The sequence below is a fragment of the Mizuhopecten yessoensis genome, unplaced genomic scaffold (genome assembly GCF_002113885.1).
Source record: "Mizuhopecten yessoensis strain PY_sf001 unplaced genomic scaffold, ASM211388v2 scaffold2307, whole genome shotgun sequence".
Classification (NCBI taxonomy): domain Eukaryota; kingdom Metazoa; phylum Mollusca; class Bivalvia; order Pectinida; family Pectinidae; genus Mizuhopecten; species Mizuhopecten yessoensis.
In genome coordinates, this window is record NW_018404481.1 from 823,038 (window position 1) to 850,172 (window position 27,135).

Sequence of the window (27,135 nt, forward strand, 5' to 3'; positions counted from 1 at the left end):
TATTGTTGACATACTTACAAGTGGCCTCTGGCAAATCTACCATAAAATCCTAGCGGGTTTTATGGAATTTGCCAGAGGCCACTTGTAATTATATCAACAATAATTACATCCAGACAACCAGTTATTGTTTAAATAAAGTTAAAAACGTCCTGATTTTTCTATATAGAATAAGCTTCATCATATTTAGTTATATCCACTCAACAAGATACTAACTGTATTTGTAATTATCTTAATTCAATAATAATGTTTCAAAAAGCTGGATATATTTAATGACTCAGTATCCAAATTAGTCGTTTAATCCAGTCTTTTTCCCAATATATGGCCTTAAATGTACAGTAAAAATGTAACTTGGTTTAGCTTTATGCATCAACTTACTCAAATTTTAAATAAGCGTTTCCTTGCTTTATATTTCTTGAGACTATAATATGGACCATGTATTAATTGTTTAAATTTGCATACCTGAGGAGTTATTAAGACGCTAAAGCGCTATCGTTTAACGACACGGCACCATTGTAAACCACTGAACAAGTAAGACTTAAGAGCAAAAGCAGTACACGGTAATTTTGTGGTTAAATTAAAAATACATATGACAGTTATTTGAAAAATGACACATGATTGTGGTTTGAGAAATTTATTATCTATAACAAACCACATCCAGAGCTTAACAATAATTTATCAGCTGAGTGTGCCATTTCAATGAAAAATTAACATAATGACGCTAATTATAGCTGTTGTTAGTAGATAATAATAGCCCACAACTGTGATTTGTCTCTTAGATTATATGCAAATAAGGCTAATACACGAACACAATATAAGCACGAACAAAGTAACACACAGCTAAGTCCCCCAAACACAGTTGGGGACCTTTTTCTTTGGCTGCCTTTTATAATATTACTTTTCTTACAATGATTTCGCCAAATAGTTCCCGAGGGTTTTCTTAGAGACTACCTTCCGGATACTTTTGACACTTCACATCAGCCTTGATAGGCATATGTAGATGTGCATAATGCGCTTCATGATCTGATTGGTTAACAAACACGGGTTCCGTGGCCGCTGATTGGTTGGCGCGTTTATTGGTGTACGCCAAGGTGATACCAACGGTCAATCCATATATTTTTATTTGATAGTATAACTTCAATATAATGCTCCTCGTTTCATTTGCTCCTTCACTCACTTCACACATTTCAATATCCCCTTTTCTACTTTTCTTTAAAAAAAAAGGTGTTATATGTTACCTCGTATTACCGCCAACCCCTTTATAACGCCAAAATAGTGACAGTATAACGAGGTTTAACTTTATGGATCATTACATTGAAAGCTCTTTCTGATGCATCGTTTGTAACTATCGGGACAGTTTGGGGACTTGAGTAACAATGAAAGCGTCTTTATCTCACAATGAATAAAATTACATGAAGAATGTAATATAATGCTTGAAAAAGAAAAAATTATAAAAAGAAAAAAATACATGAAGTAGAACAAAAGAACACATGATTTATCATAAAGTGAATAATATCATAGAAAGCCTTTTAGAGGAACTAGTCAACCAAAATATCGTACACAATAGAAGGAATAAACTGTTACCTTTAGAGTGTGCATTAAGGTATACAGGTCTGAGTGCAATTATATGGCCTCATTAATCACCACTTGACTTATGCGTGGCTGGCACTCGCGAACTGACATAAGATATATTAATGACGTCGGTGACTCACCTTGTCATAAATATAGAAGGAAGCGACGCACGTGTATAGCTGACATCCAAATATCACAACAAGGGAAAAGCTGAACTAGAACACAGAATTGTACAATACGTTTACGTGAGTCTTCATGATTACATGTGTCAATGTTAGACTTGTCAATGTCTCTTATTACATTAGCGTATGGACTTTATGTAGAAGGTATGGGGGTCACTGTGACAATTTTGTATTCATAACATGTTCCATTGAATGTGTTTTTGAAAATGTGTTATGTAGACCTCAAATGAATAATATACAGGTATGTATAATTATTTCCTAATACAGCGAAGTTTAACATATAACTTAATGCGGAACGAATATGCGCCTTCAAAATCAAACAGTTAGCTTTTTTCGCCTAGATTTTAAGTAATCTTTTCGATATAATTCGTAAAATGGTAATATTGATATATTTTGAATCCATATTAACTTTTCAGGTGCTATGAAGAAATATCTTAATTGAATCCGTTATTGAATTACAAACGTGTTACAACCTGACAGCTTCAACACTTCAACATTGTTTTCTGAATAAACGTCATTATTTCATGAAAATAAAACCTTGATATGCCTACAATTGCCTTATTGCCTAATGCTTAAATTGCAAATGCCTAACTTATGGTGGTTAAAACAACTTGCAAATATTTTTACATGAATGGTATTATAAATGTTAACACTATTGTCAGTGAGTATTTAAGAACAGGTATAAAGTGTATAATATATGTCTCTATTCTACCATCAGACATTTATATCCTGATTTATCCATAAGTGATTTATCTTCCAACCCTTAGATTATGAGAACCGGCACGTGCTGAACCGGAAGCGTTATTTTTTTTTTATAATACACACATTTAAGGAATTAATTGAATTCAAATCTATTTCATATGAAGACAAAATTGTCACGATTGTTTTGAAAAACAAAAAATCTCCGTTTAATTAAACACACTGACAGAAGCTATATATCCATGCCATATATATATATTTAATCCCTTTTTATTATATATATATATATATATATATATATATATATACATATTGGTGAACAAATGGCATTGTTTAAGGGACAAGTGATTTAAAACTGTTGACATCATGTTTAATATATACTGGAATTTTCCAAAATGATTTCACAACTATGGTGCTTGAATAAATCGCTTGAGTCGTTGCTTTTAAATTTATTCATGTGGGTCAAATGTAATATACCAAATATACATTACACATCGTTTAAAGTAAAGTGACACTGATCTTAAAAGTGTCTTAACTGATGAAATATTAGGTCAAGTTACTAATTTGGGAAATATTAAGAAGTTACAACTATACATTATTTACAACATGACTCATTCCATTCGATAACGAAATGTTAAGATTAACAAATCTGAATAATTGAAGGTAAAGATTTATAAATATTGTGGAATATATTCTCAAATTATTGATGCTGTGCACGAATGTATTTATCCAAACACAACATATTTTGTGTATACACGTACTTTCTAACATACTACTGACTGAATGAAATACATACTTACAAAGCAGACAAGCAATTTATTTTCGTTGACACCACCTAAGCAGCCACATATACCACAAACGATACAGGCGCCTCCAGCAGCAATCATGACGTAGGACTGGGTATTGTATGACGTCATATCAAGGACAGGACTGTACATATTTACCGTGAGATAAAACCAAATAGACAGTCCAAGTACAGCTGGTCCAGAAAACTGCACGACAGAATAAATACATAAATGAAAATATGATACTGTGACAAGAAATAAACAACAGTTAAATGTGGACAATAAAGCATACACAAACCAAAATACAAGGATTTAACATATGCATAAAGCTAAAGTCAACAAGCAAACAGACAGTGTGTGTGGTGTGTGTGTGTGTGTGTGTGTGTGTGTGTGTGTGGTGTGTGTGGTATGTGTGTGTGTGTGGGGGGGGTATAGTTGTTATAAAAAGACATCAGATATGTTATATTCACTCATTATATTGCTTTTAAATCACCTTTATTAATTTCTGGCACACCAAAAAAAGACACAGTAATACTGAATAATTTCAAGTTGAAATTTATCAAAATGCAAATAGATAATTCATATACAATGACCCAGAAGGGATGGTAATTTTTAACAACCAAAGTTAAAAATAAAATAATCAAATGCAGGTATAAGATAAACAATTAAGTTGATATAAATATAAATCAAGGAACGTTATCCCTGGACAGTTTTTACAACAAAAACGTCATATAAGCCCTTAAAGTCGTTATTAAAAAAATTCGGTCAAGATATAAACACTTGTAACCAACTACATCACAGAGGTCATGTACATGGCAGAGTTACAACCAAAGTATGACAAAAAAAAATCTCAATTATTTGAAAGGTTACACATATTATTCCATTTACGTGATACATTATTCACATTAAATATTTTAGTATTCCAACTCTGGTTAACCAAGTCATTACTTTATAAGCAAGTAGCTACAAGGTCCATGGGCAGAATACCACCTTCTTGCTGGGATTTAAACCCTTACCACCAAGATACCCAGTGGTTACGGAAACCCTACCTACTAAACAGTTGGTCCTAACATCCCCACTTTCAGGATGTCTTTGCCTACGCCAAACCTACAAGGCTCCTAGACATAAAACATAAAGCTTACTGAGCCTAACACCCCATCTACAATTTTAAAGTTACTGACCATTTACCCCACATACAATGTTAAATGACTTAAATGACACCCCATCTACATTTTAAGGTTACTGACGCTAACACCCCATCTACAATTTTAAGGTTACTGACGCTAACACCCCACCTACAATTTTCAGGTTACTGACGCTAACACCCCATCTATAATTTTAAGGTTACTGACGCAAACACCCCATCTACAATTTAAGGCTACTGACGCTAACCCAACATCTACAATTTAAGGTTACTGACGCAAACACCCCATCTACAATTTAAGGCTACTGACGCTAACACAACATCTACAATTTAAGGTTACTGACGCTAACACCCCACCTACAATTCAAGGATACTGACGCTAACACCCCATCTACAATTTAAGGTTACTAACGCTAACACCCCACCTACAATTTAAGGTTACTGAAGCTAACACCCCATCTACAATTTTAAGGTTACTGACGCTAACCCCCCACCTACAAATTTAAGGTTACTGACGCTACTGAGGCTAACACCCCATCTACAATTTAACGTTACTGACACTTACACCCCACCTACAATTTAAGGTTACTGACGCTAACGCCCCATCTACAATTAAAGGTTACTGACGCTAACACTCCATCTACAATTTAAGGTTACTAACGCTAACACCCCACCTACAATTTAAGGTTACTGACGCTAAAATCCCATCTACAATTTTAAGGTTACTGACGCTAACACCCCACCTACAAATTTAAGTTTACTGACGCTACTGACGCTAACACCCCATCTATAATTTAAGATTACTGACGCTAACACCCCATCTACAATTAAAGGTTACTGACGCTAACACTCCATCTACAATTTAAGTTTACTGACGCTAACACCCCATCTACAATTTAAGGTTACTGACGCTCACACCCCACCTACAAATTTAAGGTTACTGACGCTACTGACGCTAACACCCCATCTATAATTTAAGATTACTGACGCTAACACCCCATCTACAATTAAAGGTTACTGACGCTAACACTCCATCTACAATTTATGGTTACTGACGCTAACACCCCACCTACAATTTAAGGGTACTGACGCTAAAACCCCATCTACAATTTTAAGGTTACTGACGCTAACACCCCCCCTACAATTTAAGGTTACTGACGCTAACACCCCGCCTACAATTTAAGGTTACTGACGCTAACACCCCAGCTACAATTTAAGGCTACTGACGCTACCACCCCATCTACAATTTAAGGTTACTGACGCTAACTCCCCATCTACAATTTAAGGTTACTGACGCTAACCCCCCATCTGCAATTTAAGGTTACTGACGCTAACACCCCATCTGCAATTTAAGGTTACTGACGCTAACGCCCCATCTACAATTAAAGGTTACTGACGCTAACACTCCATCTACAATTTATGGTTACTGACGCTAACACCCCACCTACAATTTAAGGTTACTGACGCTAACGCCCCATCTACAATTAAAGGTTACTGACGCTAACACTCCATCTACAATTTATGGTTACTGACGCTAACACCCCACCTACAATTTAAGGTTACTGACGCTAAAACCCCATCTACAATTTTAAGGTTACTGACGCTAACCCCCCACCTACAATTTAAGGTTACTGACGCTAACACTCCATCTACAATTTAAGTTTACTGACGCTAACACCCCATCTACAATTTAAGGCTACTGACGCTAATACCCCATCTACAATTTAAGGCTACTGACGCTAATACCCCATCTACAATTTAAGGCTACTGACGCTAATACCCCATCTACAATTTAAGGCTACTGACGCTAATACCCCATCTACAATTTAAGGCTACTGACGCTAAGACCCCATCTACAATTTAAGGTTACTGACGCTAACACCCCACCTACAATTTAAGGTTACTGACGCTAACACCCACCTACACATTTAAAGTTACTGACGCTACTGACGCTAACACCCCATCTACAATTTAAGGTTACTAACGCTAACACCCGATCTACAATTTAAGGTTACTGACGCTACTGACGCTAACACCCCATCTCTAATTTAAGATTACTGACGCTAACACCCCATCCACAATTTAACGTTACTGACGCTAACACCCCCCCTACAATTTAAGGTTACTGACGCTAACACCCACGTACACATTTAAAGTTACTGACGCTACTGACGCTAACACCCCATCTATAATTTAAGATTACTGACGCTTACACCCCATCTACAATTAAAGGTTACTGACGCTAACACTCCATCTACAATTTAAGGTTACTAACGCTAACACCCGATCTACAATTTAAGGTTACTGACGCTACTGACGCTAACACCCCATCTATAATTTAAGATTACTGACGCTAACACCCCATCTACAATTAAAGGTTACTGACGCTAACACTCCATCTACAATTTAAGGTTACTGACGCTAACACCCACCTACACATTTAAGGTTACTGACGCTATTGACGCTAACACCCCATCTACAATTTAAGGCTACTGACGCTAACACCCCATCTACAATTTTAAGGTTACTGACGCTAACACCCCACCTACAATTTAAGGTTACTGAAGCTAACACCCCATCTATAATTTTAAGGTTACTGGCGCAAACACCCCATCTACAATTTAAGGCTACTGACGCTAACACCCCATCTACAATTTAAGGTTACTGACGCTAACACCCCATCCACAATTTAACGTTACTGACGCTTACACCCCACCTACAATTTAAGGTTACTGACGCTAACACCCACCTACACATTTAAGGTTACTGACGCTACTGACGCTAACACCCCATCTACAATTTAACGTTACTGACGCTTACACCCCACCTACAATTTAAGGTTACTGACGCTAACACCCACCTACACATTTAAGGTTACTGAGGCTACTGACGCTAACACCCCATCTACAATTTAACGTTACTGACGCTTACACCCCACCTACAATTTAAGGTTACTGACTCTAACACCCACCTACACATTTAAGGTTACTGACGCTATTGACGCTAACACCCCATCTACAATTTAAGGTTACTGACGCAAACACCCCAACTACAAATTTAAGGTTACTGACGCTACTGACGCTAACGCCCCATCTACAATTTAAGGTTACTGACGCTAACCCCCCACCTCCAAATTTAAGGTTACTGACGCTACTGACGCTAACGCCCCATCTACAATTTAAGGTTACTGACGCTAACACCCCACCTACAATTTAAGGTTACTGAAGCTAACACCCCATCTATAATTTTAAGGTTACTGACGCTTACACCCCACCTACAATTTAAGGTTACTGACTCTAACACCCACCTACACATTTAAGGTTACTGACGCTATTGACGCTAACACCCCATCTACAATTTAAGGTTACTAACGCTAACACCCCATCTACAATTAAAGGTTACTGACGCTAACACCCCATCTACAATTAAAGGTTACTGACGCTAACACCCCATCTACAATTAAAGGTTACTGACGCTAACACCCCATCTACAATTTTAAGGTTACTGACGCTAACACCCCACCTACAATTCAAGGTTACTGACGCTAACACCCCATCTACAATTTTAAGGTTACTGACGCTAACACCCCACCTACAAATTTAAGGTTACTGACGCTACTGACGCTAACGCCCCATCTACAATTTAAGGTTACTGACGCTAACACCCCACCTACACATTTAAGGTTACTGACGCTACTGACGCTAACACCCCATCTACAATTTAAGGCTACTGACGCTAACACCCCATCTACAATTTAACGTTACTGACACTTACACCCCACCTACAATTTAAGGTTACTGACGCTAACACCCACCTACACATTTAAGGTTACTGACGCTATTGACGCTAACACCCCATCTACAATTTAAGGTTACTGACGCAAACACCCCACCTACAAATTTAAGGTTACTGACGCTACTGACGCTAACACCCCATCTACAATTTAAGGCTACTGACGCTAACACCCCATCTACAATTTAACGTTACTGACGCTTACACCCCACCTACAATTTAAGGTTACTGACGCTAAAACCCCATCTACAATTTAAGGTTACTGACGCTAACACCCCATCTACAATTTAAGGTTACTGACGCAAACACCCCACCTACAATTTTAAGTGAATGACGCTAACATCCCACCTACAATTTAAGGTTACTGCCCCATCAACAAGATTACTGGACATAGCACCCCACCTGCGTAATCCAACCTCCATCCATCGCTATCGTAACGTTATGTATACGACAACTTTAAATGACCTTGCGCGGTTCTCGCGATATTTAGATTCTTAAAAGCACAGGTAAGGTAGAAATTATATTGATTTAGACCTTTGTATCAGTATCGAAAAACATTGAGCCTGTGTGTTTAAAACATTGCAAGAACATGAGGTAAAGTAGTTACAGTACCTCCTATTCATAGATGTATCGTAATGCATGCAGGAAACATTTCTGTATATAAATCTGTCTCGGCAACAATTCGTTAATATGCTGAATTCATGAACAAACTTACATCACTACCAATTACACTTTAAATAAACTTCATACACTACTTTAAAACGACACACAGAGCCAAACCCCCGCCCCGTATAACACCTTACGCTGTACGTCACATAATTATATACAAAGTAATTGACAAAAATAGCATCAACAAGAAAATGTAAAACAAGGTTGACCTTTGACCGAGGTCAACCTGTGCTCTATATTACACACACCTACAGGTGTAAGGTGAAACATCAACCCAACAGGGTTCTGAAAACATTACCTGGGACCATTGTGTTATGCTTACATATAACCTCAACATATTGATGGCGAGACCAGCGTTATCTGGGATGAATTTTATTACGTTAATCTTCGCCCCGAAATCTGATGTAAGATACATTACTATAAATATGCACGCGCCCAAGTAGGTGCCTAAGATTCAGTGAATGAGGTATCTTTGAACAGGTGGTCTCAGAGTATAGCACTATGTTTACACAACTAAGCTATCTAGAATGATAGTACTTGATTTCTCTGACGTTAAGGCACAAGACCTACTGCAATGACAAGTCAGCTTTAAAAAACATATTTAGATATATATATATAAGACAGAATACTCAATGGTATCAATTAAAGTTATTTTATCCGTCAATAGCTGTATTTGTTGTGAATATTCATGCGTAAAACAGAACGGAATATAATTTATAACTTTTAAATGCATATAAATATACGTACTTATCGAATAAAATATTTATCGATAAACATTTGCGCGTTTATTATGGTAGACTGTTGTTAATCATTTTGTTTCAAATAGAGATAAATGTTTCGTTTTAATTTGCGAGGAGACCCATTTGAGGAGCTTACGTCTTCCGGGAATTTATATATTTAAGATAAAAGTTGCGAACGAAAGTTACACTATAAGGAAAGAAAGGTGATAGACATTCTCCCTTAAATTACCGACCAATTTCTCTCTNCTAAAGAAGTAATATAAAATATATAATACACGCAAAATTAGAGAGATTTTAAGTTCATGTCAAAGGTGAGAAACTTCAGACAAACAACTAACGCGTCGACCTGAATTTTGTTTTTCTAACCATAAAATACAAACGTATCAAATGTGTCCAGGTATCAACCCTAATGCATAAGTAAAACATTGCCTAGATATGGCAATGTATTAAATTACCTTTTTCAAATATTTTTTCTCGTTATGTTTTGTTTTCATTTCATGACATCAACATTCCGTATCCACCTACATACACTTTTCTTGTATGACGATTTAGACATTGTGGACTTATTCTATCGGTTTAAAATGGATGCATGCGGAAGTTGTTAGATATGCACATGCACTCGACACTTCAAACTCCAAGACTACTCACACACGGCTCACCTAATAACTTTGTCATTACGCAATCGACGGTAATAAATTACAAATAAAGTTTGAACAGATAAATAAATCTCGGTCAAATAATTGTAATCATTCATCATTTTTATTAAAAACAATCTTTCTACGAACCGGAAAACATCTATTAGAAACCAATCAGTCATCTGTCACCACCATCTCAACCGACACATCTCATTGTTTGGAGACTCGCCCCATGTGACTCCGAAAGATTATAATTAATATGTAAGAGGAATTAAATCACATCATTGAAAAGTTGGTTTTTATTTGATCTGTCTTGTTTTATCTGAGCTGTCGTTTTCCTGACAATTATCTTAATTCCTGTGATATACGAGAAACTGTATATGGTATTTCAGTATTTGTTGGTTTGTTTAAAACGATGTTGACAGATGATTGGGTCATTCGTGTTCCATATGATATTATGTGACTTGACTTGTGATAATCTAGACACAATAGTTCTCCACCCATAACACAAATTTAAATGTACCACTGGCTGAATTTTTATCATTTCGGGCTAATTTTCACTCAAGAGTACAAATAAATTGTTTAGTTTCAATGATAGAAAAGCTCAATCTGTTTAAATCCTTTCTCTCCCGGTCATAACACAATATATGATGGATGTGATAATAAGGAAAATGAAAATTATATTATTCAACAAAACTGTATCTTTTAAGATTATGTTTATTAGGTCAAATAGATTATTATATAATATTATTTTCTGAGACAATTAATTCTTAAAAGCAAATCACGTTGTTTTTCTGCATTACTTACCCAGAAAATAACGTTGAAAGCAATCAAAGAGCCCTTGACATAGGGGAATGGGCAGCATTCAGCCATCGTCACTTGTCAGGTAGACTTCTTGGAGCAGATCATCGGGTAGATCCCAACCATGGATGTTAGCCTGTGTAAATATCTACAGGGCAGTATCACATAGTAAATCACACTAAGACCCAATAATCAGCATCAACATCTATCTGTACAGCAAGACCTGTATTGAAGAATTGTAACGTTAATTATAATGGAATATTCTACATCCCCACAGACTGCAATCGTAATCCAGGTATAATTACCGTCTGAGAGGTTTGCGGCCGGGTAGCATGTTATCCCGGCCGTTAATCAGACCCACAGGTGTCCAACGGCCTGCTACATACACCGGTAAGTATAATATATATATATATATATATATATATATATATACCAGGGAGGGCGATCACGGTATGTCTACCTTGTAATAAGCTGTCTGGTCAAATACTGTGTCAATAAATATATATTATGAGCTTATTTTTGTACAATTAAACAATAAATTTGATTAAATGATTTTGTATTTTAATTTATATTAACTTAATTACACAAACATCCAGTAAAAGTCTATATAACTATGTTACAGTACCTGGTGTTAAGATGACAATGCTTAACAGGATCTAAGCGACTTATCTCTACCCGTCCATCAGATCACAACGTCTACATCACTACGGTTTTGACGCATTAATGGCTGATAATGCCTTGTTTGCAGTTTTAACGCTCAAATTTATCAATATTTAATGCACTTGCACATCTTGTTTTCTTTTCTTAACTTGATAGTATACCATTTTGGCAACAGGTTTAAAATATAGTGTTAAAAAGGTGTTCATACATGTGCACCCTGATAAACAAATAGAAATACATTAAACCCTGCTTGGCCCGAAGTTACTGGGCGAAAAAAGTAGTTTTCTGTTAATATTGACACTTTTATTCACGAAATAGTTTCTTGAAATTTTAACAATTGTTTTCTTCATTAATACAATTGTTCTATTTATGTGCAAGATTTTTTCCCCTAAGCTTTACAGCAGCTCATCAGCTGTGCATATATACAGTGCAACATAAAGTAAACAATTAAACAACAACAAACACACACACCAACTTCCGCACCTACTCCTCGAAGTGTAGAGAGATATTTCTTGCACTGCTAAAAGTAATGTATCATATATATACTGCTCTACAGCTCTCAGCTTCTCCCACACAGTTAAATATGAGTGCCCACTTCTACTAGGGAAAAGATCAACCTGTCCTTAACCTTAACCTTAGGAAAAGACAGCTCACACGCGCTGTTATTGTGAAAACATCACCATCGCGTCATCACTTTATTCAGTGTTGCCAGGGGACCGTCATCAATTGCAACACACATTTCATGCGCCCATGATGATTGTGCAGTGCACTGGGTTACCTTTACAACTTATGTTTTCGTTTCGAAAGTGTGGGAGAAAAAGAATTAATCACCCCTGTGTAACAGAAAAAAAAAATCAAAATCCTTGGGTAAGATTTTTGAAATTTAGCTTGAGTCTTGCAAGCGTAATAGATTCTATTAATCTTTTACTGTCAACGTAGCATACTAACTCGCCCGTGGTAATTTGATAGAAAATATTTTATATTATCGATGCAAATTGTAGAAAGTTCGATAGTCATTTGTTAAAGGAACTATATCATTTTCAAATGTTAAAAGTGTCCTATTGATGTAATACGTAAAATGTTTTACAACTCTATGATAAAAGTATCTAAATCTATCGATTTCACATTTAGAATGTTCTATAACCCTTATATATATAAAACAAAAAACACTCTTTGTTACTGTATATCATCTCATTTTCGCGAGAGATTAATTTTCGCGGTCATCAGCAAGAGGACTCATTTGCCAATTTACTTCCTCCGCGAATATTTATTTCATAGACATATGCATACTCATGATCAAGAATTCAAGTATTAATGAATAAGGCCTTCAGGCACAGTTTGCGAAAGAAAGTACACTTGAAAATAAAGTAAGTTCAGCACTATTGAAATAACAAATGAAATGTTTCATAATCCGAATGTATATATATCAATATATATAAACCTACTTCAGCCTCTTATGATAAAAGTCTTTCCAACTTACTGATATGATATTTGAACTATTTGAGAGTAATTTGATATAAGTACCCTACGGTACTATTGAAGTAGTATGCGAACTGTTCTAGTTTATCCAATGTTGTAAAATGCCAGGTGACACGGAAGAAATATTAGCGGTGCTGCTCAAACCCAAGATCCATTAACCTTTTGAAATCTTTTAAGTTTCTCCCCTGTTTGACAGCGTCTAGATTACATACATTGTTATACAAACTATTCCCGTCCTGTTTGACTGAATCCAAAGCATACTTGACGTGATATGTACATTTTAAAGCACCGGGGTTTAATTTTCCTCCTAGCAACAGTGTGTGTTTACAGGCATGTGACCCCCCAACATCTGTGTTTACCTGTCGGTGACTGCTGCACTGCAAATGTGCACATGACAGGTAGGTATGCCTTTATTCGCTCATTCACATTTAAGTAGGTTATTTACCAGCCTTCTTGCTAAAAAGTATTGCCATTTAAAATTGAGTTAAATGAGGTATATTCACTTAAAATTCTTAACTTGTGTAGCATTTCATTAGAGTAAAAAAGCTACTTTGCTACGTTTTCTACAATTTTTTTACCCAATATGCTGTCGCAATGAGGAAGTAAGGGTCTAGGGATGTTAAGCGACATTAATTTGGCATGTATGGTTAGAAGTGATAATGCTTTGATTTCAATTTGGGTTTAAGCGTTCCTCTGTTTATGTAAACATTTTTTTTTTTTTTTTTTTTTTTATCTTATGATGAATCATTAATTTCGTCAAACATTCTTTCTTGTAATTTCCTGTTTTATAAACAAACCAGTGTTATGACGAGGAGCAACTAGACAATATATACCTACCTCGGAGATAGTTTTGTTTGTCTTTTTTTGTAAAGAAAATCCTCAAAGCATTTATGGGCGGATTGGTCGAGTGGTTAACACTCCGGCCTTCCAAGCAGGCGGCCGGGGTTTGATCCCCTAAGTAATCGTACGCATGGAATATTCAGAGAAAGTGATTTTCTCCTCCCCACAACCCAGGTGGAATATGAAATAGTCTGGGGTGGATGTTACGGTATCTGCGCTGTGGCATTCAAGTGAGGTGGCACTATAAATGATACCGTTGGAAGTACGTTCCCACTACAAAAAGAACACAAAACATCTCCAGCACACGCGCAGGCATTCACACATAGGTAGAAATTAGCCAGGTGGTAGAGGACTAGTAGTTAGCGCCTGATAAGGCAACTACTGCGAATTCCTCAAAACTGTATTGATTAATGTATATGCTAATTGTATTCATTGCTTTAATAGGATGCTATATCGAATGTTGTATATTTATTTATTTAACCGACAGTTATTATATCAAATTAGACTGACANTGCTATATCGAATGTTGTATATTTATTTATTTATTTAACCGACAGTTATTATATCAAATTAGACTGACACGGACTTCCTCTCTTTTTTGTTAAAGGGTTTGTGACCGGACTAACGAAGTTCAACTGCATGAAGAACCCTGTTTTCAGCTCGACAAGGTTCCATTTGTGGGCAAATCAAATCTTTTTAATTAAAACAAGAACTCATTTTAATACATTAATCTACGTATAAATCGTCATACAACGTATCATAAAGAATAGATGTTTACTTTGTCTGGCTTACTGTACTGAAAACCCATTTTTAAATTGGTGCTTTCTTATTCTATTTTTCATTATTGTTTCAGGCTTACTGCTAAAATGTCCATTTCAATTGTTTTCACAAATTATTTAACATCGTACTCGCTGTAGAATGTTTTTGGGTTACCGCCCTTCTACAGTCTTACTGAGGACAAGTGTCTTTATGTTAATGTCATATATATTTTGAATGATTACATAAGCAACAAATAATAACGTCAAACAGTTTATTAACATTCACAACAGAGTTAAGAACACAACGTTGTACCATGAAACATTGTACAGCATCAAAGAATAGCAACTGTGTTAACTGTAAATACAGTTTATATACAGCAGACACGCCTCACACTGAGTATTCAATATGTGCAGCAAAGGATGCAAATGCTTACAATGCAATGGTCATTTTAAGTAGATGCTCGTATCATCAAATGAGTCTTACTTTAAGAGTGACATCGTTAAGTTCACATATTATCTTTGGAATGCTGCGTTCCTGATGAAACTTAAATGTAAACCAAAGACTGCAATAACTAAATGAAATTGTAATTATTGAAGTAAGTTCTTCATTTCCATTTCAATGTGCAAGCTGTATTGGCTCTCTTAGTATAGAATTCATATCAATTTGCAATGAAAGCTAATCATCATCCATTCGTTTCAAAGGCCTCTATTTTCCTCATATATATAACATGCAATGTTACACAGTAACCAAATTTGACTTTCAAAGTGTTAATCAGGAATCCAAATACACATGAATGTGAATTCCGTCTTTGCGTATTGCAGAGTTATCCTCTCTTGGGAGCAGGGATTGATTGTTACGTCATTGGTTTGTTTGAGAAAATTACGTCGTTTTCTCAAAAATTGATGACCTTACTCTCACAAACAAGTGACGTAACAATCAATACCTGCTCCCAAGAGAAGATAACTCTGCAATACGCAAAGACGGAAGCAATATCGTGGGAAAAGTCAATTTAAAACAAAATGTTTAAAACTCTTAATACAACAGTAATGTACACTATAATACAATAGCAAAGCTGCCCTAGGTGTTGGTTTAAACATACACAAATAAAGAGCTATTTCCAAACCATTCACTTCACTGTTCCAAACATACAGCCAAAGTTGAAATGTCTTGATCCATCCATCAAATATAACGATTTTTTCTTCGTTTATTTGAAAATTAAACTTAAATTCCTAAATATTATATAAATCATATTTTTAAACATGTCAAAGGCGAAATTAATGCTTCACGCAAATGATTTCTACTATTAAAGGGGCGACAATTTGACTGGGCGGAAAATTTACCGGTATGCAGTATATTAAACAAACACAAATATTACTAGATTTTGATGCACAAATATAGATAGATCTTAAATTTATGGACCAACTCACCTAAATATTTCTAGGTTTAAATGAATCAATCAGACATATCAAATATATGTATGTAGGTGTAAAATATATCGGTCGAACATAACCTAGATCCATAATCATTCGTTCCATGTGAAGCTAGGTATTCTACGCACGGTGGCTCCACTCTCCGGCCTGCTTACATAGGCACATTGAAATGGTCATTGCAATCAACTGAAAAGATATGACAATACAAATGAAAATAGGTTTTATTTTTAATCAAAGGACAATTGGGCATGTAAAAAGCTAACCAAGTCAAACAGCATTAACAGTAAGACAATTACAATTCTTCAGAATTAGAATGAATGTGTACCCTTGATGTGGTTCTCATGAATTGAAACCCTTTTTCTGTCAGGAAAGATATTCAGTTTTTAAAGTATTTTTGAGTGCTTTGCAGTCAAGATTAATCTAAATGTTATTTTCATTACAGTATTTTTTTCTCCAAACATAGGGACGATTTGAATAGTTTTTATATGACCCTTGTCAAATTGAATGTATGTTGCATTGATATCAAATTAAGGTGTATTTGTTAGTATACACATAATTCGCCATGATTGAAAGGTAAAATATAACGTATAAAGGTATATTTGCACCATGTAATTTTACACTATACAACGAACCTTAACAATTTACTCCATACAATGTATCCCCCAATGTTACAATGTATCAAGCAATAGTGCATTATACAAAGTACCATATTCCGACTTTTCGTATTGCAGAGTTATCTGCTCTTGTGAGCAGGTATTGATTGTTATGTCATTTGTTTGTGAGAGTAACGTCATCCATTTTTGAGGACACGACGTAATTTTCTCACACAAACCAATAACGTAACAATCAATACCTGCTCACAAGAGAAGATAATTCTGCAATACGCAAAGACGGAATACTGTTTACACTGTAGGTTTATCATTTTTTTCTTCGTTAATGATTTATTTATTAAAATGTTCATCTTGTTATCAAAAAAGATTCCGATTGGTAGTTACAGTTTTTTGGCATTGGTATGCTTTTCAACAAAATCTAATATTTTTCTCTCCTTCAAATAGATCGAGACATTGTATGAATACAAAATAAGTATACGTGTACCATCCAATTAAACACATGTGAATAAACACACATAGGATTATAGATATAACCGTGTAATTTATGCTATCAATATATATGATAGGTTTATCTGATAAGCAACAGTTATATGATATCAATATATATGATAGGTTTATCTGATAAGCAACAGTTATATAATCTATCAATATATATGATAGGTTTATCTGATAAGCAACAGTTATTTGCTATCAATATATATGATAGGTTTATCTGACAAGCAACAGTTATATGCTATCAAGATATATGAAAGGATTATGTCAAGCAACAGTTATTTGCTATCAATATATATAATATGTTTATATGATAAGAATCAGTTATATGCTGTCACGATATATGATAGGTTTATCTATGCTATCAAGATATATGATAGGTTTATCTGATAAGCAACATTTATATGCTATCAAGATATATGATAGGTTTATGTCAAGCAACAGCTATATGCTATCAAGATATATGATAGGTTTATGTCAAGCAACAGCTATATGCTATCAAGATATATGATAGGTTTATGTCAAGCAACAGCTATATGCTATCAAGATATATGATAGGTTTATATGATAAGCAACAGTAATATGCTATCAAGATATATAATATGTTTATATGATAAGCAACAGTTATTTGCTATCAAGATATATGATAGGTTTATATGATAAGCAACAGTAATATGCTATCAAGATATATAATATGTTTATATGATAAGCAACAGTTATTTGCTATCAAGATATATAATATGTTTATATGATAAGCAACAGTTATTTGCTATCAAGATATATAATAGGTTTATATGATAAGAAACAGGTATGTGCTATCAAGATATATGATAGGTTTATCTGATAAGCAACAGGTATATGCTATCAATATACATGATAGGTTTATCTGATAAGCAACAGTTGTATGCTATCAATATATATGATAGGTTTATCTGACAAGCAACAGTTATATGCTATCAAGATATATGAGAGGTTTATATGATAAGCAACATTTATATGCTATCAAGATATATGATAGGTTTATCTGATAAGCAACATTTATATGCTATCAAGATATATGATAGGTTTATCTGATAAGCAACAGTTATATAATCTATCAATATATATGATAGGTTTATCTGATAAGCAACAACTATATGCTATCAAGCTATATGAAAGGTTTGTCAAGCAACAGTTATTTGCTATCAAGATATATGATAGGTTTATATGATAAGCAACAGTTATATGCTATCAAGATGTATGATAGGTTTATCTGATAAGCAACAGTTATATTCTATCAAGTTATATGATAGGTTTATCTGATAAGCAACAGTTATATAATCTATCAATATATATGATAGGTGTATCTGATAAGCAACAGTTATATGCTATCAATATATTTGATAGGTTTATCTGATAAGCAACAGTTATTTGCTATCAATATATATGATAGGTTTATCTGACAAGCAACAGTTATATGCTATCAAGATATATGAGAGGTTTATATGATAAGCAACATTTATATGCTATCAAGATATATGATAGGTTTATATGATAAGCAACAGTAATATGCTATCAAGATATATAATATGTTTATATGATAAGCAACAGTTATTTGCTATCAAGATATATGATAGGTTTAGACGATAAGCAACACTTATATGCTATCATGATATATGATAGGTTTTTATGATAAGCAACACTTATATGCTATCATGATATATGATAGGTTTTTATGATAAGCAACACTTATATGCTATCATGATATATGATAGGTTTTTATGATAAGCAACAGTTATATGATATCAAGATATATGATAGGTCTTTATGATAAGCAACAGTTATATGATATCAAGATATATGATAGGTCTTTATGATAAGCAACAGTTATATGATATCAAGATATATGATAGGTTTATCTGATAAGCAACAGTTATTTGCTATCAATATATATGATAGGTTTATCTGACAAGCAACAGTTATATGCTATCAAGATATATGATAGGTTTATGTCAAGCAACAGCTATATGCTATCAAGATATATGATAGGTTTATCTGATAAGCAACAGTTATATGGTATCAATATATATGATAGGTTTATCTGATAAGCCACAGTTATATGCTATCAATATATATGATAGGTTTATCTGACAAGCAACAGTTATATGCTATCAAGATATATGAAAGGTTTATATGATAAACAACAGTTATATGCTATCAAGATATATGATAGGTTTATCTGATAAGCAACATTTATATGCTATCAAGATATATGATAGGTTTATATGATAAGCAACAGTAATATGCTATCAAGATATATAATATGTTTATATGATAAGCAACAGTTATTTGCTATCAAGATATATAATAGGTTTATATGATTAGCATCAGTTATATGCTGTCACGATATATGATAGGTTTATCTGATAAGCAACAGCTATATGCTATCAAGATATATGATAGGTTTATCTGATAAGCAACAGTTATATGCTATCAAGATATATGAAAGGTTTATGTCAAGCAACAGTTATTTGCTATCAATATATATAATATGTTTATATGATAAGAATCAGTTATATGCTGTCACGATATATGATAGGTTTATCTGATAAGCAACAGTTATATGCTATCAAGATATATGATAGGTTTATATGATAAGCAACAGTAATATGCTATCAAGATATATAATATGTTTATATGATAAGCAACAGTTATTTGCTATCAAGATATATGATAGGTTTATGTGATAAGCAACAGTTATATGCTATCAAGATATAAGATAGGTTTATAGGATAAGCAACAGTTATATGCTATCAAGATATATGATAGGTTTATATGATAAGCAACAGTTATATGCTATCAAGATATATGATAGGTTTATGCATGTCAAGCAACAGTTATATGCTATCAAGATATATGATAGGTTTATGCATGTCAAGCAACAGTTATATGCTATCAAGAAATATGATAGGTTTATATATGATAAGCAACAGTTATATGTTATCAAGATATATGATAGGTTTATATATGATAAGCAACAGTTATATGTTATCAAGATATATGATAGGTTTATGTCAAGCAACAGTTATATGCTATCAAGATATATGATAGGTTTATGTATGTCAAGCAACAGTTATATGATATCAAGAAATATAGGTTTATATATGATAAGCAACAGTTATATGTTATCAAGATATATGAAAGTTTTGCTAATATATTTGAGACCAAAATTCTATCCCATGTCTCATGAGAAATTTAGATTTTTTCAAACCATGTGAGAAAAAAAACACCACTAAAAACGGCATTTCAGTAATATCTTAAGTGCAAACAAATTTACTTTTCAAATTTCCTGAGCGACCTTTTTAAAGACATTACGAATACGTAACACAGTCACAACGGTAGTATGTACATTTGTCTACACCGTCGCCACCCTTGCAGTGTAAATACTGTATTGCACAATAAATACATATATAATATTGCTTGTACCAATAATATAATGTAACAGTTTAGTTGTTCATTAGCATATATCAGTTGACAACTGTACACACCACCTACCTGGATAAACACTACGCAGATGGACACAGCTGAAATCACCTGTACATTGTCCTTCAGCCAGGAAACCAGTTTTGTCTTACATCCCTGAATGGATAAAAAGAGCATCAAGTTCATACATACATGTACAGTATAACAAATACAATAAATTGTGAAACTACCAATAAAAAAATATAGTATAAAAATGGTCCCATCCAGGACTTTGGATTAATAATGACCTACGTGAGAAAATCTATTTACACAATACCACTAATACAATATTGTTTTTGTATTGAATATTTGAACATTTATCTTTATTCAGCCGTCAGCAAATCAAACTTGATCAACTGGGAATTTTGTGATAAAAACAACAGGACTGTACTTTGATGTGGATCTTTGTGGGAAGAACCTGCTCGTTACACATCGGCTCGTTCTGGTTGAAGCAGCAAGAGATCGGGACAGCCACCACGGAAGTGTTGAAGGTTTCAGAATGTCCCCAGTCAAACGGGCTGTTGTACCCACAACAACTAAACTAAAACAGGTACAAAAAGTCAAACGTAATAGAAGTCTCCCTGAGTAAACTCAGACTAATGTAACTGACATAACAGTTATATTACCAGAACACCATTCGATAGCACAAATTATTACTATGGTTATTTTTTTTTTCATTCTATAATATTTTTTTAATAAACAGAAATAGGAAAAGGGGCATAACTCTCGACGTTGAATAAATAAACATAAGAGAAAATGAGCGTTGTTGCATATAACTGTAGAGTGTGGTTGTTATGTCTGTGAAACGTCATTTCTTTTTCATTGAAACCGATAACGGATACTGTCGACAAGATTTGGATAAGCATTTTGCAAAATGGGAATAACTTCTATAAAAAAGTCAGGTCGTAAAATTAGCCTAGGTGCAAAACCTTACAGCATGAAAAAAAATTAGATCAGATTTGGCTAATATTTTGTAGAGGGGGCATAACTCCTATAAATCCGGTAACCCTACCAACCCTATTTGTTTGTGCCCACCCTAAACTTTTTAAGGCATTTTTCAAAAAGCACTGTTAAACTCTCCTATATAAACCATATGAAATTATTTGTAAAAATAAAATGTGTTCCCTACCTACCTACCCTAAGTGTTTCCAACATGTAACAGGAAACATATATATATATATATATATATAGTCTGGTCTAAGGAGAACAGGTGATGATTACACCGGTGAAGTTTAAGGAATTCCGGAAAAGATTAAGGTTTACTTGTCCAGACAGACGGGTGGAAGGAGGTGAACATTTCTCATTTTTATGAAGAACATTTCATTAAATTGGGATACTACTCACAACATGAATGTGATAAATTGCCGGTATAAGATTTCACAAAATAAAATCCAACAAGTGCTTTTGGTCTTTACCGGTGTTTTTTTTTTTTTTTAATTTTAAATACCTTATTTTGAAGCTAATTGAACAAAACTGAATGGGGTTGCATGGCATAGCTATGAACAACTATACCCATAAGGTGCGTATAGACTTCTATACGCTAGTTCACAGGTGAATCTACCAAATTTTCAAACAGAATTTAACAAAACAAAAACACTGCTTGTTGTACCCCTTTGTCCCCCTACCAAGGCCCTGTCCTAGACCCACTCCTAAATGAATCCACTCCTAACAAAGGCTAGCTAAGCCCCTGTCCATGTCATGTTTGATCAAAATAGATCACCGATTCTAATTAAACATAGCAAGGGAGACAACTGTCTACTGCAGCTGTTCGTGATTTCGTCCATAGTAATTCTGGACAGGCATAGGAAATCAGTCGACAACTTAATTTTCAACATGATTCGATTTGTTAAAGCCACTATACTTTACCAAATGTCCTATCAAAATCACATTTATAGCGATAATTATCCTATTTGTTTTAGGGGGTTTCTTATGAGTCTGACACGATATCACTGGTTCAATCCACAAAAATATATGTAGGAAAAAAAAACAGAAGTTTTGTACATGAAATAAATAGAAAAACTACAATGAAATGTTATTCTTGTCAAGACAACCGACATGTTGAGTTCAGCACACATGTACTTTATTTCGATAGGCAATCAATTAAAATTGGCCTCAGTGAAACGTACCTTATCCTGCAGGGTATCTATTGCAGTAGTGACCAGATTCTTCCCCGCCAAGCTGTACGACTTTAGAATAGCGTCTCCTACGTACTTATCAGGATAGCTCTCCACCTGCATGAAAAAAAAACCACCCCATTTTATTGGAAAGATTTTAGTAAGATTAACTAATCTTATTTGACATATATTAATTCGAATCCATGCAGTGTTTTAACAAAATCTTAAGAATGTGAAAATCCATTATTTATATAGGTAGCTAGTCTGAAAATGTCTCCCATTTATATCATATTGGTCAATAAATGTCACAATATATATCCTGTACATATATAACAATATAATGGATACAAAATCACTATTAAATGACGCTTTATGAGACAAAAAAAAAGGAGGAAAATTCAACAGAGACAGGCAGGCAGCCACTAATGACAGTAATGGACATAAATATTACAGACAGACAGACAGACAGACAGGCAGACAGCCACTAATGACAGCAATGGACATAAATATTACAGACAGACAGACAGTCACAGATGAAGACAAAGAAAAAGACAGAGAAATAGAACGAAAGACAAACATACAAAGGCTATGCAAATCTAGTCCGAATCATTCGGACGTTTTATCGACTTTTTTCATAGCGGTCTTTAGTCGATTAACCGACGACAGACCGATATGAAAAAAGTCGATAAAACGTCAGAATAATTCGGACTATGCAAATCCGACTTCCCATCGACTTTAAAGGGGAAGCATGTAATGAAAATATGGTTCAATAAATTAATTTAGTCGATAACTTTAAAAGTATTAATCCACATATAAAATACTGAAAAATGTACGTACATTGTCGAAGAACATGAAGCCCAAAACAGCGGCTGCAGCTTGTAATAACGTAATTAGAAGTAGGCAGGTGAAATACTGCAAAACAGAAAAACAACATTACCAGTCATTCAGAAACATGAATAATACTTATGTATAAATCGGTGTAAGACATGAAACAATGGGAGAATTGTGTGTATGGGTGGATTTTCATTTCATATTTTTTTTTTTTTTTTATAATATTGCATCTTATACAAATTTCAAAAGGAATTGGGCAACAGGCGTAATGCCTATACAAGCCCTCTCCTATTATGGGTGGATGAGGGATGTCTGCAAGCAAGTTAAACGCAGTCCAACCTCCGGTGACGTCACGCCAAAGAAAACGGCTGTTTTTACCCCACCTGACAAAATTGTCACCAGCACTAGTGTTGTCATTATCAAATTATTTATTGGTTTATTTTGTACATTTAATGGAGAAGAAATGAATCAAAGTATCTTTTTTTCAATTAACCAACGCATAAAAATGAGTAAAAAGTAGAGCGTCCGTATAGAGTTCGAGGGGTCTTGGGTACGAATCCAATTCTGGCCGTGCATTTCTCTTGTTCCTGTTACAAAAGCTTGAACATAGGTAAGTCGTCGATTGTCTATTGTATATACTTACACTTCCCAGAAGACATCTGTTTTCAGTGAGCGCTCCCCAGCAACCAATCAGCGATATGAATGAGATGAATCCCCCAACAGCAATCAGCATGTAGGACGCTTTGGACAATAGGCTGGCCTCCAAAAGGATAAGGAACTTTGACCCCTCCAGCATCACCCAAAAGCCTAGTCCTAACACCCCTAGTCCTGCCAACTGAGTTGTTATTTTAATGTTATTAGAGCAAAGTACAAAATGGAAGTATTATTCTCATTGATACTCTACATTCTCTATTCCGTCTTTTCGTATTGCAGTGTTATCTGCTCTTGTGAGCAGGTATTGATTGGTCGGGCATTGGTTTGTGTGAGAACATTACGCCGTTTTCTCGAAAATTGATGACGTTGCTCTCACAAACAAATGACGTAACAATCAATACCTACTCACAAGAGAAGATAACTCTGCAATACACAAAGACGGAATATTGTAAATGACGCACCAAAAGTCGTCAATCACAAATTGATTTTCAAATTTATACTATAATTGTATTTGTACTTACACTATTTTTTCTGGTGAGTTATTCTCATCATATTTTTTCAATTAATCCATATTTTTTTCAGATCATCATCAATTTCTTTTATTACTTAAAGAGACAGCAACGATTGCGTTTGAAGTTAAATTTCAGCAACGTCACTTTGACGTTAAGAAGGAAACATCTACATCTGAAAAAAATTGCCATAATTTATTCATGATTAATAAATAACCTAGAAACTAAACATTATGAACGTTTAAATTGATGAGCTCTAGATTATTTTCTTCCGTTATACAGATTTTCTGTATAAACTGAATGAGAAATAAATTGAGGCGCAGTCACATAGAATCCAATAGGGTAGAATAATTATGGTGACGAAATACTTTTGGCAAGTCATTAAATTAATTATTCTGTCAAGAAAATATTGAATGGGAACACTTAACTCTTGAATAGAGATAAGCAGTATCTTCCGTAGTATTGTCTAAATAATGTACAAACAAAATATTTTAAACTCCTGTGCAATTATCCCATAAACAATTGTGGAAATTGCCTAGTGGTGATTTAAAAGTATGAGTTGATACACAAGTGATTACTTAGAAATGGATTTTTTCCTGTGATTTCTTTTTTCAATCTCGGACTTGAGCACGGCTATTAAAACGAGCCAATCGATTCGAGACACTTGCTCAATAGTAAACTCAAATAGTCTAAGATAAATTTTATTTTGACTCCTAGGGGATAAATAGCATAAGTTTTGCAGAGCTTTTTACAGTGGTAACAAGATTATTTTCTAACTGAGGAAACTTCTTTTCAAATTTTGAGGAAACTAAGATCGACCGCTTTAACTACTGTGGACCACAGTATTTGGACCTAAACTAAGGTGTTCATCGTAGTTTTTTTTAATGTTTTAGGGGTTTATTATCATTGAGGGTGTCATTTTTACCGAAAGTCTATCTAAATCCCTAAAACATGCAAAATTACTCTGAACACTTTAGTTTAGGTCCAAATATAATATGTAACGAAAGCTCAGGTCCCTGTGCTGTGGACCTTAACTTTAACAACATTATACATTGTACAGGATTAGACAGATTATGATTATGACAATACAATTTTGTACTTACCAGACATATAATGTTAAAGACAAGTAGTGTAGATTTCATACAATTCGCCATCGTTTTTTTCTGTAAAACTAAAAATAAGAAAGAATGAAGAGTTGAGAGTAAGCTTACAGTAACGTAAAAGATATCTATCTATGATCCCGTTTAACGATAGAATTCTCTTTCAATTAATCAACATATGGAATCAACATATACTTACAACTGTACAAAACAAATAAATGGAAACTTCAATCCGTGATTTGTGCTTTTTGAGCGTCAAGTTCCTAGTACACAAAATATAAAACTTGCAGACGACGTCTTCCGGGAGGGGAGATAACTTAATCTTAATATACTTTCATATCTGACTGATTATCTCCCTTAGTACCTGCTGTCTGACCTGTTCTTCCTAGTGACTCCCGGTTACTTATCTTGTCTTGACATCAAATTAAGTCGTATGTGTTTAATCAGGGGCGCATTGAAATTGAGTTAATTTATTCTTAAGAAGTAATTCATATCCCCCATAACAACAACCACCTCTTTTTTTTTAAAGGGAAAAAGACCTCAAATAAAGATAATTTTCAGTTATATTAAAAATATGCCAAGAAATTATTTCTCAAGATGTGTGTTTATTATTATACTTCAAAGTTGAACCCCTTAAAAAGGGGGAAAATGATGTAAATGTCATGAATGAAGTTGCTAATTATTTTCTATATTAAAAACTTTTCACATATATAAACGTCTCACAACAGGTCTACGACAGAACAGTGTGGAAAATCCTAGGACAGTCGTGGGAGTGTCATACGAAATTCGAGTGATTTGCGACAAAAATAATGTCTTTGACCCTTTGCGTAGAGTTTTGGAACGTCAGGCCTATTTCGTAGGTCTGTCATACAATACCCTACGACTGTGTTACGATAGACCTACGTTTTCGGGGATCATCACAGGCCCTCAGAGTTTTACGATTGCCATACGTTAATTATTTTTTTTAAATCCAAGACCGTTCTACCAATGTTAACACGTAAATATTACCACTCTCTCTAAGTTACGACAGTCGTGCACAGGCTATATAGTCGTAACTAGAGCTGTCGAGATTGAGCGACGGTACAATAGCCGCAACAGCCGAGCATCGCAGAACTGTCCTATGCCGATTTTCTTGTAAC

General features: G+C 34.4%; 2 protein-coding genes across 3 annotated transcripts in view; both read right to left on the reverse strand.

Annotated features, from left to right (window-relative positions):
• LOC110445435 (CD151 antigen-like) overlaps positions 1-11,389 on the reverse strand; it is an 18,587-nt gene extending 7,198 nt beyond the window's left edge. The window contains exons 1-4 of one of the 2 annotated variants that reach the window (XM_021490072.1): positions 11,322-11,386; positions 11,023-11,239; positions 3,251-3,442; positions 1,710-1,784 (exon numbers count right to left, since the gene is read on the reverse strand). In XM_021490072.1, the coding sequence (XP_021345747.1) occupies positions 1,710-1,784; positions 3,251-3,442; positions 11,023-11,088 (333 nt within the window). In that variant the 5' untranslated portion in view covers positions 11,089-11,239; positions 11,322-11,386. Of the gene's footprint in view, positions 1-1,709; positions 1,785-3,250; positions 3,443-11,022 lie in introns of both variants that reach the window. The other variant, XM_021490071.1, reaches the window with a different exon arrangement.
• Positions 11,390-15,708: 4,319 nt separating this feature from the next.
• LOC110445436 (CD151 antigen-like) lies at positions 15,709-26,304 on the reverse strand. The gene is made up of 8 exons (XM_021490073.1): positions 26,196-26,304; positions 26,000-26,067; positions 24,377-24,568; positions 23,740-23,814; positions 22,915-23,019; positions 21,180-21,329; positions 20,822-20,905; positions 15,709-16,370 (listed from the first exon to the last, which is right to left on the reverse strand). The coding sequence occupies exons 2-8, from the start codon at positions 26,048-26,050 to the stop codon at positions 16,305-16,307; spliced, it is 723 nt and encodes a 240-aa protein (XP_021345748.1). The 5' UTR covers positions 26,051-26,067; positions 26,196-26,304; the 3' UTR covers positions 15,709-16,304.
• Positions 26,305-27,135: the final 831 nt, after the last annotated feature.

Coding starts and splice junctions, on each gene's coding strand:
- LOC110445436 (XM_021490073.1), bottom strand. CDS start 26,050: ATGGCGAATTGTATGAAATCTACACTACTTGTCTTTAACATTATATGT. Junction 24,569..25,999: donor TCTTTAACATTATATGTCTG/GTAAGTACAAAA, acceptor ATAACAACTCAG/TTGGCAGGACTAGGGGTGTT. Junction 20,906..21,179: donor CCACAAAGATCCACATCAAA/GTACAGTCCTGT, acceptor TTATCCATTCAG/GGATGTAAGACAAAACTGGT.